We start from the raw sequence: 17,248 nt of genomic DNA, 5'->3' as shown, positions 1-17,248 counted from the left end.
CCCCCACAGTTCCCCACGGGAGTCAACGCAGTGCCCCCCACAGTTCCCCACGGGAGTCAATGCAGTGCCCCCCACAGTTCCCCACGGGAGTCAATGCAGTGCCCCCCACAGTTCCCCTCTGGAGTCAATGCAGTGCCCCCCACAGTTCCCCACGGGAGTCAATGCAGTGCCCCCCACAGTTCCCCTCTGGAGTCAATGCAGTGCCCCCCACAGTTCCCCACGGGAGTCAACGCAGTGCCCCCCACAGTTCCCCTCTGGAGTCAATGCAGTGCCCCCCACAGTTCCCCACGGGAGTCAACGCAGTGCCCCCCGCAGTTCCCCACGGGAGTCAACGCAGTGCCCCCCACAGTTCCCCACGGGAGTCAACGCAGTGCCCCCCACAGTTCCCCACGGGAGTCAACGCAGTGCCCCCCACAGTTCCCCACGGGAGTCAACGCAGTGCCCCCCACAGTTCCCCTCTGGAGTCAATGCAGTGCCCTCCACAGTTCCCCTCTGGAGTCAATGCAGTGCCCCCCACAGTTCCCCTCTGGAGTCAACGCAGTGCCCCCCACAGTTCCCCTCTGGAGTCAACGCAGTGCCCCCCACAGTTCCCCTCTGGAGTCAATGCAGTGCCCTCCACAGTTCCCCTCTGGAGTCAATGCAGTGCCCCCCACAGTTCCCCTCTGGAGTCAACGCAGTGCCCCCCACAGTTCCCCACGGGAGTCAACGCAGTGCCCCCCACAGTTCCCCACGGGAGTCAACGCAGTGCCCCCCACAGTTCCCCTCTGGAGTCAATGCAGTGCCCCCCACAGTTCCCCACGGGAGTCAACGCAGTGCCCCCCGCAGTTCCCCACGGGAGTCAACGCAGTGCCCCCCACAGTTCCCCACGGGAGTCAATGCAGTGCCCCCCACAGTTCCCCACGGGAGTCAATGCAGTGCCCTCCACAGTTCCCCACAGGAGTCAATGCAATGCCTAACATCTAGAAATTAAATCAAGACTTTTTTTTTTTTAATGAAGACATTTTATAAAGGCGAATTGTGTCCCTGGTTAAAAGCTGAATCTAGAAGGCAGTGCCATGTTTGTATAGAACGAGCAAACTAAAAATTACATTGTAATATGCATTTCATTTGTCTTCTCTATAAAAGATCTAGGAGTGAAAAAAATAAAAAGAATCTCTAAATATTTTCAAAGCACATCCATGCGTTTAAGTAAAATTCGGACCCTTATCATTCTCTACGAGGAAGATAAGAAAGCTTCAAGGCCACAACCGAGGCATCTCAGGACCTGTCAGAACACGGCCTAGTGCAATCACTCACAGGTGTGGAAACCAAGGCTCACGGGGTAAATGGGCCTACCCACAAAATAGAGGATAGGACGGCGGTGCTCCAGAAGCAAGCAGCTGCGTGTCCTAAAGGGGACATCCATGGCACCTCCCCTTCCACTTAGCCGGCCTGCCCCTCACTGACACCCTCACTGCGCGTGCCCTCGTATTTCAAGGGCCACACCCAATGTGTCCCCAGGCCGGCTTCCCAGACTCAGTGGAGGTAGTTAACGTGATTCGTGAAGAAAGGGGAAACTGTTCTTTAAAAACCGACAAGGTCGATCTATGCACTTCTTGGGCAAAATGAAAGTGGCCAGAAAACTATAGAAGAAATCATCTATTTTGCTTAAAATAGAAGCATGTGAAAAAGAAAGGTCTGGAAAGAGCCTGCCAACATCCCTCTCCATACTGTTGGCAAGGCTCTTCGTCCCTGCTGGCCCAGCACAGCTGGTGTCGGGAGTGGGGGTGGGGGTCTCCCTTGCCTGGAGCCCACGTTTGACCTTCGGTGGTTGTGGCTGTGAGCCTCACTCGGTGGCTAGGTGGGACTCCTCTATTTCTAAGCAAAACACACCTTTCCTACCCTGAACCAGTCCTGGAGAAGCACTGGAAAAGGTACAGTCTCTCAAAATGAATGAAATTTATCGACTTTGGCTCGGAAAGTGACTTCATCAGAAAGGAGACGAACTTTAGAAAAGAAAAAACGACAGCCATCAAGTAGAGTCCACCATCTGTGGACTTTCCCCCGCAAGATATCCACCTCTCTGGGGACCAATGTGGCCAGCACTCCTCCTCCAGGGCCAAGGTGTCCTGGACTCCAGCGGGAACCTACTGAGGAAGCCTCTTGTCCCTAGCTGGATCACAGGATGACATTCTGTATCAGTTGTGTTTTAAATCCTGCATATAAAAAAAAAATCCCAACCGTCCTACATCTTCCTAGTTAAAGCTAGAAAAGGAAACGAACAGTTCCAACCTGGCGGGCAGAGGCGCTGAGCACTGGTCGTCATCGACCTGCGTGGCCTCCAGGTTGGGTTGGGAGAGTCTGTGTCACCAGAAGCAGGCACACCGCTGCCTCCCAGCAGTGCCCTTGGTCACAATGTCTGCTTTGCCTCCTTGCCGGCCTGCAGGTGTTTTACCTCTCGGCCCGGATTTTGTATCTCAGGACAAAATAGGCAATGAGCCGCAGGGAGACGAAGAAGATCCCTAAGACGATGAAGTCCAGGTACAGTTTGGCGTTCTCCACATCCAGCTCCCGCAGGATGGCCTCTGACTTCTGGAAGTGGCAGGTCTCAGCAATGTCGCAGTGCAGGTCCTCCCGGTCCAAGCCATAGATAGAGAGGATGACCCCCTCGAAGCCATACCTAGGGAGAGGAGCACCGGGTGAGAAGGGCATCCTTGGCGGAAGGTCACTCTGCTGGCTCGCCACTCTCAGTACCCGCCCTGCACTGATTCCTGACCTCACAGCCATCTTCCTAAGACAACACCCTAGCAGCCCCCTACCTTTGCTTCCAATACTGTTTCTTCCAAGGTCAACAGAGAAAATGTAAAACAGAATGAACCATATTTAATCCACTGGTCCAATAAATAAAAAAAAAACATATTTGGCTTCCTTCCAATCCTGCACACCTTTTCACTGTTCAGGTCTAGTTATGGGTTGGATATCCTGGCAAGAACACCGGAGCATTTAAATAAAGCCCTTTGGGTCCAGCCTTGTCTTACAGAACAAAAGCACCAATCTTCAGAAGAAAGGCGCTGGGCTCCAGTTTCCCAGGATTGGCAAGCGCACGGGCAGCTGAAACTCTGTACAAGGGCTTTGTGTCTGCCTTGGTCTCCGGAACAATGTAGTGGGGCCTAAGCAGCACTTGTTCTCAGCATGGACCTTTGTGATGCAGGGGAATGGCTGTGGCTGGGGGTGGGGATGAGGATGCAGGCCAAGTACTAAGGATGGACACTGACTGCCCAGGGAATGGCCAGTGTGAGAGCCACTCAACAGAGGGGAGGAACTCTGATAGACCCCGGACCCGAATAGTCAGAAAACTCCTGCTGGAAGGGAAGGCGCTGGGATGTTTCAGAGAGGGCACAATGCGCCTCTGTTGCGCCTTGTTTAGATTTTGTAATCAGAATTTCATTGGGGAGTTTTTTTTTACATAAAATATGGACACACCCTTGGAAATGCCCAGAATGTGAGGGCATGCCACAGCATCTTCAGAGGCAGTCTGTGTGCATCTGTGTGCACTGGAAGGGTGAGGCCCAAAACTAAGGGAAACATAAAGGCATATTCTTGGCGCCGGGATGCAGATGCAGTGGACAGCCAGGGAGTGGCTTCTAGGAGTCCCTCCTTCCAGCACCATCCATTCTGTCCCTGGGCCTGCCCCGGCCCCGGCCCACACGCACCTGACGTAGGAGATGTAGGACATCCACTGCAAGTAGGCTGGGATCGTGTCAAAACTGACGAAGAATCCCGAGAAGAGCAGGACGGGGATGGCAGTCACGGGACCCACGAACGTGGCGACCTGGAGTGAGACAGGGTGGACAGGGCGGGGACATGAAGAGCACTCATGGGAGGAGGCAGAGGACATCCCACCCACTCAAGTGACCCCGAGGATATCCCCAGTGGTAGGAAAGGAGGACTCTCAAAGGGCCTGAGTCTTTCTGGACTGGCCAAGACCAGGATGGTAGCTAAGAATAGAATGTCCTCTGGAAGGGCCAGAGGCTAATCTTCTGAAGAGGGACCCCGAAACCCCAGTTGAGGAAGGGGATTGAATGAAAAATAAAATAAAGTATTTCCTGAGGACAGAGGTCAACAATTTCCAGGAATGGTCTTCGAGGGGCTTCAGTGAACAATTTCTAGCTGTCCCTGGAGCTAACAACTGGGTAGGACCACCTCTCTGGGGGTCCCACCCAGAGGTAGAGATGTTGTCACCCACCAGCAATGGCACCAAATGCTAGAGCCAGGTTTCAAGGAGCCCATGGGACCCACTGGAAGCCCCCTCCTCTCAGGTCTTGCTGTCCCTGAGAGCTAAGGGCTGACAAGTAGCTGTTCCCACTGGCCAGGCTCTGAGGGAAAGATTCAGCATGTGTGCATATTGTGTATGGTGTGAGTGCTGTGTACATGAGCTTAAAGAACATCTGGTACCCAGTCAGATATACCCTCTGGGGTCTAGAACTCTCAGGGGAGGGGCAGAGAAGGGTCTGAGAAGGTGAAATGGGTCAGGGGCGTTTAACACAGGGGATAAAGTCATCTGTGAAAACAGTCCGGATCCGATGTGTGGATGGGACTGGCAGGGTGCACGGGGAACGCTGAGGTGGGAGGTTCACGTGGGGGTGACAGATGTTCTGCGGGCCTGATTTGGGGCTGGTGTGTCCCAGGCTCTTCAGAGTGTTGTTTTCTTGTGACAACGTTATGAGGAGGACACCATGGCTGCTCCCATCTCTCTGTGAGGAACCTGGACCCTGGAGGCCAGGAAGCCCTTGTTGAGGACACTGGAGAGGAACTGGGAAGTATGTGGTACCCAGGAGTTGACATGGAACCTCAAGAACCTCAGGTGACTTGGGTTTGTAAGGACTGGGAGGCAACTGGGGGCTGGAGATGAGACCAAGCTCAAGGAGACCGAGCAGGGCTACGTGAAGCTCCCGGTGAGGTGAAGAGTGGGTACCCACCATTGGTGTGCCAAAGAGTGGTCAAGTGGACCTACAGAGGCAAGCATAGAGGTATGGAGAGCTCGGCCTCTAAGAAAACTGTGTAATGCCAACCAATCCAGGTATCTCTGGTCCTTAGTCTTCCCTGCCTGTAAAGTAGAGTCCTGGGGTGTGCTTGGTACTACATATGCTGACATTAGAAAGCACCGTAGGGTTCTCATGTCTGGGCATGCGCAGTGTGTAGGCACAGCCACTCTGCAAGTCTCTTCCTTCTCAGTAAGAATGTCATCCTGATCACAGAGGGCACTAGAACTTTTTCCCTGTGAGAACACCTGGAAGTTCAGGACAGAATTAAGAATAAGGGGATCACCGAGACCCACAGGGGAGCAGCCTCGTTAGAGCAAAGAGGCAGAGGGAAGCCCAGTGCAGCTCAGCACCTCCTTGGCTGTACCTGCAGAGATGTGGAGGCAGCTCCAATCAGCAGGCCTAAAGACTGGGCCACCAGTGAGGTCATGGTGCCAAGGGCAGCGAACAGCACAAAGCGCACGGCGTCTGACGGCTGTGACGTCATCCAGTACACGATGCTGCAGTAGGCCACGGGAAACATGATCTGCAAGTATAGAGGTTGTGTCCCTGGGGGCTCTGCTTGTCCCACCAGTGGGCGGTTGTCCCCCTGCGGTCCTTTCAGTTGCAGGCCCCACAGATCCCACCAAGTCCTGCTTTGCCTCTCAGCAGGACACTAGCAAAAACCAGTCCCACCCGGCTCTGTGGGTGTGGAGGTTTCCTGCCCCCTACTGCCAGTCACCTGCAGCTCATGTACCTGGAAAGGGACATCAGCCATGGTCTTGGCCAGGTAGTAGGCCTTCAGGCTGTACCAGTAGTTCAGGTGCTCTCGGAGGAAGACACTCATCTCCAGGGGAACTAGGGCAAGAAGGGAGAAGAGAGTGATTAGGTGGACACAGCCAGCGACTCACATAAACGCATGAGTAGCCTTAGGCCCAATCCTAGCAGTTCTGGCCTATGTCACAGTGTGGACCAACACTCCAATACTTTCACTGTAAACAAAAGATGGAACCAGATTCATTGTTCTGGAAAAAGAAAATCACCAGCCATTTCTCTAACCTAAAAACTTATGTGGTGGTTTAAACAAGAAATGTCCCTCATGGGCTCACGTATGTGAACACTTGGTCCCCAGTTGGAGCTGTTTGGGGAGGCTATGGAACCTTTAGGAGGCGGAGCTTTGCTGGGGGAAGTGCATCCCTGGAGGGTGGGACTTACGGGTCTATAGCCTCAACCTATTTCCTGTTTTCACCTGCTGCTTCCTGTGTGCAGATGTGTGCCAGCAAGCATGCCATGCCTTCCCCACCAGCAGCAAGAAAGAAACTGATCCAAGTGGTCACATGAAGACCCAGAGTGGACCATGTTCCTGAGAACACCAAATGTCCCTGGGGTGGCTAGTGGGACCGTTCTGATCAGCCTTGTCCCTGCTGGGTTCATCAGGTCTCTAACCACTAGGTTTCTGCTTTGTACCTAGCGGCCCAGAGTGGTCAGGGTTGGCCACCCTTGGCTGTTTGAATAGCTGAACTCCACTGGTCAGGTGGGGACAGCCAGCAAGCTGGACCTGAGGGTCTCTTGAGCAGCAAACTTTGGGGGACTTTCTCTCCATTGCCTCTGCCATGCCTACATTAAGATGGGATCATCTGTTCTAAACACAGATGTATATGTGCAAATGTGAGTATATGCCACCTGTGGGCAGGTACCCACAGAGACTAGAGGCATCGGAACCCCGGGAGCTAGAGTTCATAGGTGGTTGGAGTCATTTGACATAGGTGATAGGAACCAAGTCCTGGACCTATGAAAGGGCAGTATGGGCTCTTAGCCATCTCCCCTACCCACTATACAATACCTTCTTATGCAACAGTAAATATAATACAACCTGTTTGGTCAATATAGAAAGGCTGAATCTGAAGCATGGAGGTACTGTATGCTATAAAAGTCATGCCTGGTCAAGACAAGGCCTCAGCCCCCACGCCTTGGTAGGAGTCCCGGCTAGATGGGAAGGGACACTCACAGGTCAGAACAGTGGGCATGAGGGCGGCAAACATGAGGAAGAGCATGGAGAAGAACAGGAAGCCGGAGTTGCTCAGGACCTTCTTGGCTTCGTTCCCAATCCCCAGATACAGCAGGCCAATGAGGAGGCCAATCCCGATGTGTGAGGTGATTCGCAGGTGTGTCAGGACCTAAGGGCAGGCACAGCTCACATTCAGTGCACGGGTGTGAGGGAACAAGCCCAAGACCCCTGGAGGTGTCAGATCCTGACTCCCATGACGACAGATCATACGAGCCACCTTTCCTTTCCTTCAGGGAAATATTCAGAGCCTTACCAAGGCAGTCACACAAGTGCACACACAAGCACACACACACACACACACACACACACACACACACACACACACACACGTCAAGCTCATGTACTACTGAGGCAGAATCACTACACTTTGTTGATCCTTTTCAAAGCAGGCAAACAAGGCTGGTCTCCCTCCCGAAGAGACAAAGCCATGGTGGGGACGGCGCTACTGGAGACCCTCGTCCTGAGCTGTGGCTTGGGTTGCTGTGAGCATGAACCCATGGTAAGCTACAGGTCCTCCGGCTCAGGACCCTGAGGTTACACTGGACTTCAGCCTCCCCAGGAAGGCTGCCTGGTACCCACTGGACAGGTGGTCCATCATCCCCTGTCTCCTTCCTGCATGATCCCAATCCTCTGCCTTCCTCTAAGACTTTATGCATGCCCATATGGAGGTTATCCTTTGTTGGGCTTGGAGTGAGAAGACAGATGGGGCCAAGCCCATCTTGACCCACAGCAAATATATGACAGCAGTCAAGACACACATGGGGTCTTGCGGATACAGGTATCTTGGGGCCTTTTGTTATTGCGACACAGCGGTAATAGCCGACTGATACAAGCTGAAGCACAGCAACTTAAAAGTGTGCTTGGGTGTGTGTGTGTATGTGCGAGCATTGAGGACACCCTTACCGAGTCCCGCATGATGCTGAGGAAGGTCCTCTTGAAGAGGATGCAGAATTGGGTGAGGCAGCTGGCTGAGAAGCTGTGACAGCCTTCCATGGAGGCGGAATCCTGAGGACACACAGTGCAGGGGGTAAGTTAGTCTCCTGTCTGCCACGCCCCCTTGCTCAGGAAGGGCTCTGCAGGACCCATCTTCAGACCACTCCAATCCCTTCATCTCCATCACCTCCTCAGCAGGCTGGTGCCAAAGAAATGGGTTCACGTCCGTGTCGCCTCCGAGATCTCTCTTATAGTCCGAGTCACACATGCCCTCCCGCACAGCTCTCACCAGGCGGCTGTTCTGGTCACCGTACTCGCCTGACGCCACTTCCATGACTGGAGGAGACACAGAAGGTGAAGTGAGACAGGGGCTGCTGGGAAGAAGCATGGCAGTGCTGATGGGAACTGAGGGTCTCTGTCACTTGGTGACAGCAAGGTCTATACGGTAATGAGAATGCTTTCAAGCGAACGATGGTGGTGCCCGAGAGCCACGGCAGCAGGTTGCTGATTGACTAATGTTCGCTCAGAATCCCCCAGTAAGCCATTCACGGTGTCAGGTGACCAGAGATGCAAACACACAGATGTGCGTCATGCTGTCAGCTCACCTAGGGGCCAGGAACTCATGCATCTATGCCATGACCATCCGTACAGCGTACACTGAATGCCTGCTCTGTCTGGACCAGCAAGGGCTGGAGTGTAAGATCAGCAGGAGGAAGCTGGCCTCCTTGCTCAAGTGCTGAGTAAAAGGGGCGCTGCATGGTCCACAGGGAAGGACTGCCCGCAGCACACAGGGTCCACTGCTCTGAGGCTGGGGACCATGGGCCACACCCTTCATTTCCCAACAAGCAGCTGCTCTCCTAGTTTTCCTCACTTGCTCTACTTGTGTCCTCTATCCTCCCTGGACCCCGTCAGGTTCCCTCTTCCTAGACTACTTCTGTGACTGCTGAGTGGTCCTCATTCACTCCATGGTAATGACAGTATGTTGCTGTCTAGAGACCTCTGGGACCTGTTCCCCTTCCCTGTACACACACCCCCTAATCTCTGTACCATGCGACTGATTCCCCTCCTCCCCTGGACCCCTCAGCAAACTGGCAATGCTGTTTCTAAGTGGCACATCGAGCTGAAGTCGGGACACATTGGGCCCCTCTGGGAAAGCATCACTTGCAGCATCGAGCAAGTCCCCAGAACTGCCTGGTCCATTTCTCAACTCCTTGGGGGGTGTTCCCAGCACTTTTAAGTACCACAGTCCCTACCTTCCTTCCAGAGGACCATCAGAGGAGAGAAACCCCTGGGAAGGGACATCCTCATCATCCGCTCTCCTCTCTCTCTCTCTCTCTCTCTCTCTCTCTCTCTCTCTCTCTCTCTCTCTCTCTCTTCTCTCTCTCTCGTGAGGGAATAAGCCAAACAAGATCTTTCCTTTGGCTTTTAAATATGCCCTTCATGGAGCACCTTCCCTCCCCCGTCTTCTCCCATCCCTTCCCCACTTTGTGGCAGTATGCCTCCTGTGGGTAAGGACCATTTCCAGGATCAAGGACTCCTGGAGACAACTTGGGTAATGATATACAGAGCCCTGGGGGCCGAGGGATCAGACATTTAAAAGAAATATTTGTGGGAGAAAGGCCACAAAGGGGGGTTGTCCAGATGGGATCTCAGAGTGGCCTCGAGTAGTAGGGTTCTTATAGAGAAGAAGTCATGGATGCAGAGTTGGTCCTACGTCTAGTCATAAAGGGGATGACTCATAAAGAGGACAAGCAAAGATGGGTGGAGTCTGGTCATTAGACAAGTCCTCCTAGGGAGAGGCCTGCCTGAGGTTCCACCATAGGATGGTCCTGTCCCATTGGTGAGACAAGGCAGTGACTCCAGACTCAGGCATCATATCACAGCAGAACACACAAGACGGGGCGGGGGTCCTTTCCCTTCCCTCTGGGTGGGTTCTACTCACCAAAGTCTGCAGGGTTGTGGTAGGTAGGGCAGTTCAGACCCAAATCCCTCAAATACGGCACGAGATTCGAGACCTTTCCCCGGTACACGCACTGTCCTTGACTCAGGACGTAAAGCTGAGGGGAAGGAAAAGAGAAAGGCATCAACCACAGCCTTCACCTCTGGAAAGCAATGGAGGCTCTCACTCAGTCAATCCTTCAATCAGTTGTCAGTCAGTTGACCAGCCTACCCATTGGTTAGTCAGCTTGTCAGTCAACCAGTCAGCCTGCCCTCTGGTCAGTCATCTTGTCAGTCAGCTAGTCAACCAGTTATTCAACCAGCCAGTCATTAATCAGTCAGTCAACCAGCTAGTTAACCAACCAGCCAGCTAATTACCCTGAAAACCAGTAGAAAGAATAAGGACCCAGGGTCTAATTTCCCCAGGCTATCTCAGTCCCATCAGAGATCTTGGGATAGACTCTGGGGAGGAGATTTAGGTCAAGGACCTGGACAAGGGTGGGGCCCACATACCTGGTCAAAGAGCTCAAAGAGCTTGGCGCTGGGCTGGTGGATGGTGCAGACGATGGATCGGCCACCCTGGGCCAGGCCTTTCATCAGTGACACCACCTGGAAGCAGGAGGCACTGTCCAGGCCACTGCAAGTCAAAGACACCACGAGAAGCTAAGAATATGAGGGAGAAGCCCAGGGCCCCAGGTCACTACTGAGAGAGGGCCTATCATAGGGCCTGTAGCTGTACCCCAAGGTCCTGCTCTTCTCGGCCTGTGTAACTGTTCAAGGGTGACACTTCAGTGGGGGCTGTGTGCGCTGTATGTCACTTCTGGCAAGAATGCAGGAGCCCAGCAGATTCCTGAAGGACTAGCTGTGGAGTGGGGGAGGGGATCCCCACTTGCCTTGGCCAGAGACCATCAGGACTGTCTGAGTAAATAGCTGGACTCCAAATTGAGCAATAGGGCCTGGAAGTCAGTATCCTAATGCCATACCCTTTGGCCCACTTGGGGAATGTTAGAGGGGGTGCATTGGGCTGTGGCTGTGCTCCTTCTGATGGTCTATGGATCATATTGATGCCTTTTGAGGGGAGGTATCCTTCTGCCAGCATCCTAGGTATGCAGGGTCTAACCAGGATCTGGCACTCCGGGGGAACTCTCTCCACTCCTGTTTGAACACTCCCAAACCCGGCTCACTTCTATGCCACTCCCCACAAGGGAGCGAGACACAGTGGGTACCCTGGCTGCTCGCTTCCCCCAGGGCAGTGAGCCTACAAGAGGCAATTTTAAGGGTCCTGCAGTTGTCTTTTGGGCCCTCCTAAGTACCACCCAGTGTGGCCTCGGCACTTGGCTGGGCTAAGGTGGATGTGACCATTCCTAGGATGCTGGAGACAATTCTCAGGTTCAGTGGGCATCCACGAGATGAGCACATGGTGGGGAGGAGATGACGAAATAGAGATAGTCAGTCAGGACAAGCCCTGTGCGGCCAGGCTACCCTGTTGGGAATGCCTGAATACAACATGCTCAGAAGAAAGACTGGATGACTAACTAGTGACCAGGGTTCTCCAGAGCCAGGACTCGAGGCCAGGATAGGAGTCAAGATTCACATGGTCACACAAAGGCAGTGAGCCACTCAAAACTGGAGGGTCTGTTCAAAATACAAGACACCAAGCCCCTTCTTCAGAATGCCCCAGAACACTAGCCTTCAGGGGACTATACCACTGGCAACTCGGGAACAAGGGAGAGACAAGCACTATGAAGCTGTTTCTAAACTCCAACAGTATCTCCACATTCAGTACCCCATGTCCCCAAGTACACACAAGCCCCTGAGCCAGTGACTTTGTCCTGCCATCCCACAGACAGGGAAGCCTTTTGCAGCTCCTCCAAGGCCATACCAAGATGTTGGGACCAACTCTAAGAACCTCAGAATACTCTAGAAGGAACTCTTCCCTGTCCCTTCTCTGGTCACCAGTCCAGACACCAGACACAGGCTTACCTTGTGGGTTCATCAAAGAACATGACAGGAGGGTTATTGACCAGCTCCAGAGCAATGGCCAGGCGCTTCCGCTGGCCTCCTGATAGGCTCCCTGTCCGTGTATTGGCACAGGGCAGCAACCCCAGCGCCGTCAAGATCTCTTTGACCTGTGGGCAACAAACCCATAGTCTCTATTAGGAAACAGCCTTCCAGCACCATGGCTATCAGGAACATATGCTGAGCTCTGTGGGATGCCCTCCCCTGCTGGGCTCAATGTCACTAGTCCATACACAGATGTCTACACTGCTGGGCTGTCTCAGGCCATCCCCAAGCCGAGTGGCAGGTTCTGCCTCTAAACCCGTGGCCCTGACTAGAGAGACAGGATGAGCTGTTGAGAGACAAGAAGTAGCGTTGGGAGTTCAAGTCAAGGGCTGGAGTCTTCTCTCCGCCTCTGGCTGGTGACCTGATGTCATCCCCACTTCTAAGCTGAACCTAACGTCTGGCATGAAGAAATGTCCTATAAATATTTGATGAACAGATGGATTAATAAACACGCGAGTGGATGGACGATCGGGTCTGTGACTAGCACAAAGGGTCACTGGCCATCTAATGTAGTCATGCAAAGTGCCATGTTGGAACACTGGGCGCACAGTAAGTACCCCCGACAGCTATCACCCATGTTTCTCATCCCACATGAAGAATGCCAGCAAGTCCCCTGACACCCGCTCCCCCTCCAAGCCAGCCCTTTCGGGAGGCCACCTGAACAGGTGAGTGGCTCAAGGCAGCAAGCAGATCTGTACTCTAAGTGGCACTGTGGCCACCCTGTGCTCAGGGCTATGGGATGAAGGCTGAGAACAGAGACAGGCACAGTTGGCTGTGTGCGGAGCCCTCTGACTGGCCCAGGATGGTGACCTAGTGTTGGCTCCGGGAACAAACAGGTCAGCAGGCTCTTGGGAAGGAGAGGCTCATCCAGGTGCCACATCCCTGCCAGGCTCCTCTCCAGGGGGCTCAGAGATTCCCTCTAGGGTCTGCCCAGAGGTGGGACAGCTCTGAGGCAGCCAGTCCCTAGTGGCCATACCAGGAGGACTTTGGCCAGTGGCTTCTCTAGGGAGATGAGGTCATCCAAGAGGAGAACTCACAAAGAAGAAAACTTTCCACTCTGGCCTTCTCAATTATTTACACATGGTCAGTAAAGACTGAAACTCTGGGGGCAGAACCACTCGGGATCCAGTGCTGAGGGGCTGGAAGCAGGAGCAGTGCGGGGCCAGGGACCCGGGATCAAGTCCTGCTCTGCCTATTCTCGCCGATGCTCTCAAGCCAGCACCACAGTCTCCTTCTGGGATGCCATGCCTTTGAGAGATGGATGCCAGTTGGGAAGAGCTTCAGCGTGGCTGTCCGGGCAGGGCCAGGAGGCAGCACCACAGTGGACAGGTATTTCTTTTTGGCATTTTTGCTTCTTGTCACAATGTCCTTATCTTCCCTGCGCAAGGCTTCCAGGCTCTTCCAGACAGGTGCCTGATTTGGCAACATGCTTGGGGTCTTTCCTCTGTGGGGGCATTCCATACACTGAGTACATCCTTCTTGTTTACTTTTATGCCAGAGAAGTGGAAATAGAGGCCACCACTGGTGGTTGTCCTTCTGCCCACATGACCATGTTCCTACAACCATCAGGCCTGGCCCGTTCTCTCTAGTCTGGTCTTAGAAGTAAGTAACAATACCTGGCTTGGTTTTGGTTTAAAAGTAGTCAGAAAGAAAAAAAAAACAACATTGTCACTTTTTAAAAATTATGTTTCCCTTCTCTAAATAAGCAAACCAACAAAACAAAACAAAACAAAAAGTTCCCACTGTCACTTGTAATTCAAGCCCTCCTGGGGCCTCACTGTCTAGGGATGGTCTCAGCACCCCCAGACTGGCCCATGGCAACCTCCCTCTCCAGGAAGCCGCTGTACCAGAGGGCTCCTCAGGGCCAAGGTGCCTTTTCTGGGAAACAAGGGAGTCTGTGAACAACATACTCCATGATGTACGAGAACATTCCATTCCATTGTTTTTCCACACGCTACCCACAGCATGCACTGAGATACTGTGGGGGCTGCTGGGAAATGAGTCAGGAAGTGTCCAGCCGTAAATCTGCCCTTCAGACGCCTGTGATGGGTTCTTGGAAGAGCCAGGAACTGTGTTCAGCTGAGAAGAGGGCTGTCGCAAGTAAGATCTCTAGTAAACAAACACATGCAGGACACACCTATCCCTCAGTCCTATGAGGCTGGCTTACTATGACACTCAACACAGAGACCATGACTGGAGGAAATTTTAGGCTTGGTACTCTCGGGGACATTTCTTGGACTAGGATGATGGAGGTTGTGCACATGTAAGAGTCCTGTCGGTCTGAGGCCTAGCTATGACTCCCAGAAGGCTCCAGGCTTCTCCAAAGAAAGCTATCTTCTACTCCAGCATCAGAATGGGCTCCTGAGGCCCACCCACCACCCAGAAGAGTGGCTGGAAGCCAGACTCTGACAGTACCAAACAGCATCACAGGCAAAGATGGGAGGCCAATTGCCTGCCTCACTGTGGTCATTTGCTCAGAGACCTGGGTCATGTGATGTCTACTTCTTCAGCTACACATGTAAGGCTGGCCACAGAGCCACAGCTGTGGAGAAACAGCCCCGCCTCCATCTCTCCACCCTACACTTACATTGATCTTAGCGGTGTAAAGACTTGAGCCTGAGAGGCTGGTGGATGGGAGGTGGTCCCAGGGCTACCACAGTCTTCTGATCAGTCACCAGGTGCCACGTGGATGCTCCAAACGAAAGAGCTCCACCTGGACTCACTTCCGGCTTCTGCCTGTCCCACGGCTGTCCCAGTGCCTTCTCACCAGTGGCAGATGGAATGCAGGGGCAGGGAGCAGGAGCAGGCACAGATGAAGATGGAGGACCCTGTTCCTTGGCCATTGGTGCAGGTCATCTCAGGCTCACCTTGGCACACTGTGTTCTGAGGTTTGGCTTCCCCTCTTTCCTTCTTCCTTTCTAGATCTTTCCTTTGTCATCCCCATAGTTGCTTGACTTGTGCCAACTCAGGCTACCATGACAAAGTGTCCCAAACTGAGGGCCACCTCAGAGTCCGATAGCTGGTTGGTCAAGCTCAAGGCATGGTGGCGCTGGCTCTTCCCAGCCCCTCCTGACTCCTCTCTGCTGGGTTTGCTGGTGGTGTTTTCTCCTCAGGTCCTCAACAGCTGTCCTGAGTGTGCTTGTGTCCTGACTTCCTCTTCTTGTAAGGGCACAGTGAGATTGGATCAGAGCCATCCCAATGACCTCCTGTTATCTTAATTATCTCTGCAAATAGCCAGTTAATTCTGAAGGACTGGGGTTAGAATTTTAGCATATCCCCTTGGTGGGGGAGGGTCAGCCACTGGGCCTGTCTCTTCTAGCCTTCACTCTCAGGGACAGTGGCGGTAGGTTTGAGGATGGGAGTCTGGGGAGGTGTGGGGGGATGGGTGGTGGCCCTAAGTCACATTATTCAGAAAAGGCCAGTGGTGTAGGAGGTCCTTCTGTCTATGTGTTGCTTTCATTGGTTTAATAAAGAAACTGCTTTGACCATTTGATAGGGCAGAACTTAGATTAGTTCGGAGTAGACCGAACTGAATGCTGGGAAGAAGGGCAGAGAGAGAGAGAGCAGCCATGGAGTTGCCAGGTCAGACATGCTGAATGTTTCCCGGTAAGCCACGACCTCGTGGTGACATGCAGATTATTAGAAATGGGTTGAATCAAGATGTGAGAGTTAGCCAATAAGAGGCTAGAACTAACGGGCCAAGAAGTGATTTAATTAATACAATTTCTGTGTGATTATTTTGGGTGTAACCTAGCCGGGCGGCCGGGACCAAAAGCAGGCGGTCGTTCCCTACAACAGGCCAGCGACTATAGAGGCTCTTGAAGCCCACCCGACATGACAAGGTCCCAAGCCCCATTCTGTTGCCCACAGGTGACCCCTGAATTTTTCACAGGGTACAAAGGGTCCAGTTTCTTCCCCTCAATCTCAGAATAAGAGAATTCCCCAGGAAACATTTTCAGTAGTCCCAGTGAGCTGTTTTCATCTCAGAAATGAATTCTTCCTCTCTGCACTGCACACCCCACTGCCATGACAGAGAACCCCAAGACTGTGAGGGTGCTGTAAGAAAGGGGAAGGGGGAACCCTCAGGCTGCCCGGAGCTGCTTTTCCATGCCAGCCTCAATCTACACCCTAGGAGGATGCACGTGAACAGAATTATAAAAAACACTTCCTTAGGTAAGCATTTAATAATGTCCATCTAAATGGTGCGTTTCACACCACACTCTCAATGTCCCCAGAAACTGCACCACCCCCACTGGCTGGCCTTGGAATAGATAACATCATGAAGGGGAGTTCTGCTACAGTTATCTTCTACAGAGCATCCCAGTAGCACTGGGGACAGAAAGGAGGAGGCAAGCTGAGCTTCCCTCTTGTAGCCCATGAAGAAGGATTGATCAGCACTCCTCACCTCTGCCCCCCATGACCTCCTAGGGCTCCTGCTGGGCCCTGCTTGCTTCCCTCCCTGATCCTTAAGGGCTCAGGGAGCCAGGAAGACTGATAAAAGGGAGGAGAAAAGTCTCAAATAGGCTGGGAATGTTTTTCTTTTCTTTTCTTGAAAGACTGGTTAATAACATGCAAGAGCCCACTTTCTCGTTGCAAAGGTATGTGGGTGGAGGGGGTTATTTTTAAACCAATGACTAAACCATCTCCATTGTCAGCATTTCATAAAAATTTATTTTAATCTAAAGTGTATTAAGCACCCAAGGGGGTGGAGCCCTTGGCCAGGCCCTGAGGTTAGCATCTTCTGCCCGTGGGTGGGTGGGATGGGGGCTGTGAGGCTAAGGCAGCAGACTGCTGGATCTATATGTCAATCTAGCCCCAGAATCATCCTTCCTGCACCAGCCACTGCACCCCACTACACACTTTCTGATGCCCCCATCTCTAACATACACACCCAAGAAGAGGCAAAGAAAATCAACAACAACAACAATAAATCTAGAAGAGGAATAAGCCCTCCCCGCCAGGCTCCCTCATGCATGTGCTTCCATCACACTCTGGACCACGTGTGGCTTGGAGCGTCACACTTACCATCTCCCGTCTGCCTTCATCCTTCTCCTGCAGCTTCAGATGTGCAGATACCTGCAGGCGACAAGGGCAACAGTGAGGTGGCTTCTGGAAGAACGACTCTTACGGGATCCAAGCATGGTCCAGAGGTCATCCCTGGCCAAAGCCAGCACGGCCCAGAGTCCCATCAGCTTTGTAAGCTGCTTGACGGATTCATAGGACACTTTCCCACTCCAACGGCCTG

The 17,248-nt window shown here is 53.0% G+C and overlaps 1 protein-coding gene across 1 annotated transcript in view; it reads right to left on the bottom strand.

Moving 5' to 3' along the window:
- Abcg1 (ATP binding cassette subfamily G member 1) overlaps positions 1–17,248 on the bottom strand; it is a 57,030-nt gene that overhangs the window by 2,359 nt on the left and 37,423 nt on the right. The window contains exons 5-15 of the mRNA XM_075979763.1: positions 17,029–17,079; positions 11,923–12,068; positions 10,453–10,576; positions 9,944–10,058; positions 8,189–8,337; positions 7,972–8,073; positions 7,009–7,177; positions 5,758–5,858; positions 5,389–5,547; positions 3,693–3,811; positions 868–2,659 (exon numbers count right to left, since the gene is read on the bottom strand). Coding sequence (XP_075835878.1) covers positions 2,431–2,659; positions 3,693–3,811; positions 5,389–5,547; positions 5,758–5,858; positions 7,009–7,177; positions 7,972–8,073; positions 8,189–8,337; positions 9,944–10,058; positions 10,453–10,576; positions 11,923–12,068; positions 17,029–17,079 — 1,464 coding nt within the window. The 3' untranslated portion in view covers positions 868–2,430. The remainder of the gene's footprint in view (positions 1–867; positions 2,660–3,692; positions 3,812–5,388; positions 5,548–5,757; positions 5,859–7,008; positions 7,178–7,971; positions 8,074–8,188; positions 8,338–9,943; positions 10,059–10,452; positions 10,577–11,922; positions 12,069–17,028; positions 17,080–17,248) is intronic.

The sequence above is a fragment of the Microtus pennsylvanicus genome, chromosome 7, assembly GCF_037038515.1.
Source record: "Microtus pennsylvanicus isolate mMicPen1 chromosome 7, mMicPen1.hap1, whole genome shotgun sequence".
Lineage (NCBI taxonomy): Eukaryota > Metazoa > Chordata > Mammalia > Rodentia > Cricetidae > Microtus > Microtus pennsylvanicus.
The sequence above is the reverse complement of the archived record's forward strand: the minus strand, read 5'-3'. Positions and strand labels throughout refer to the sequence as shown.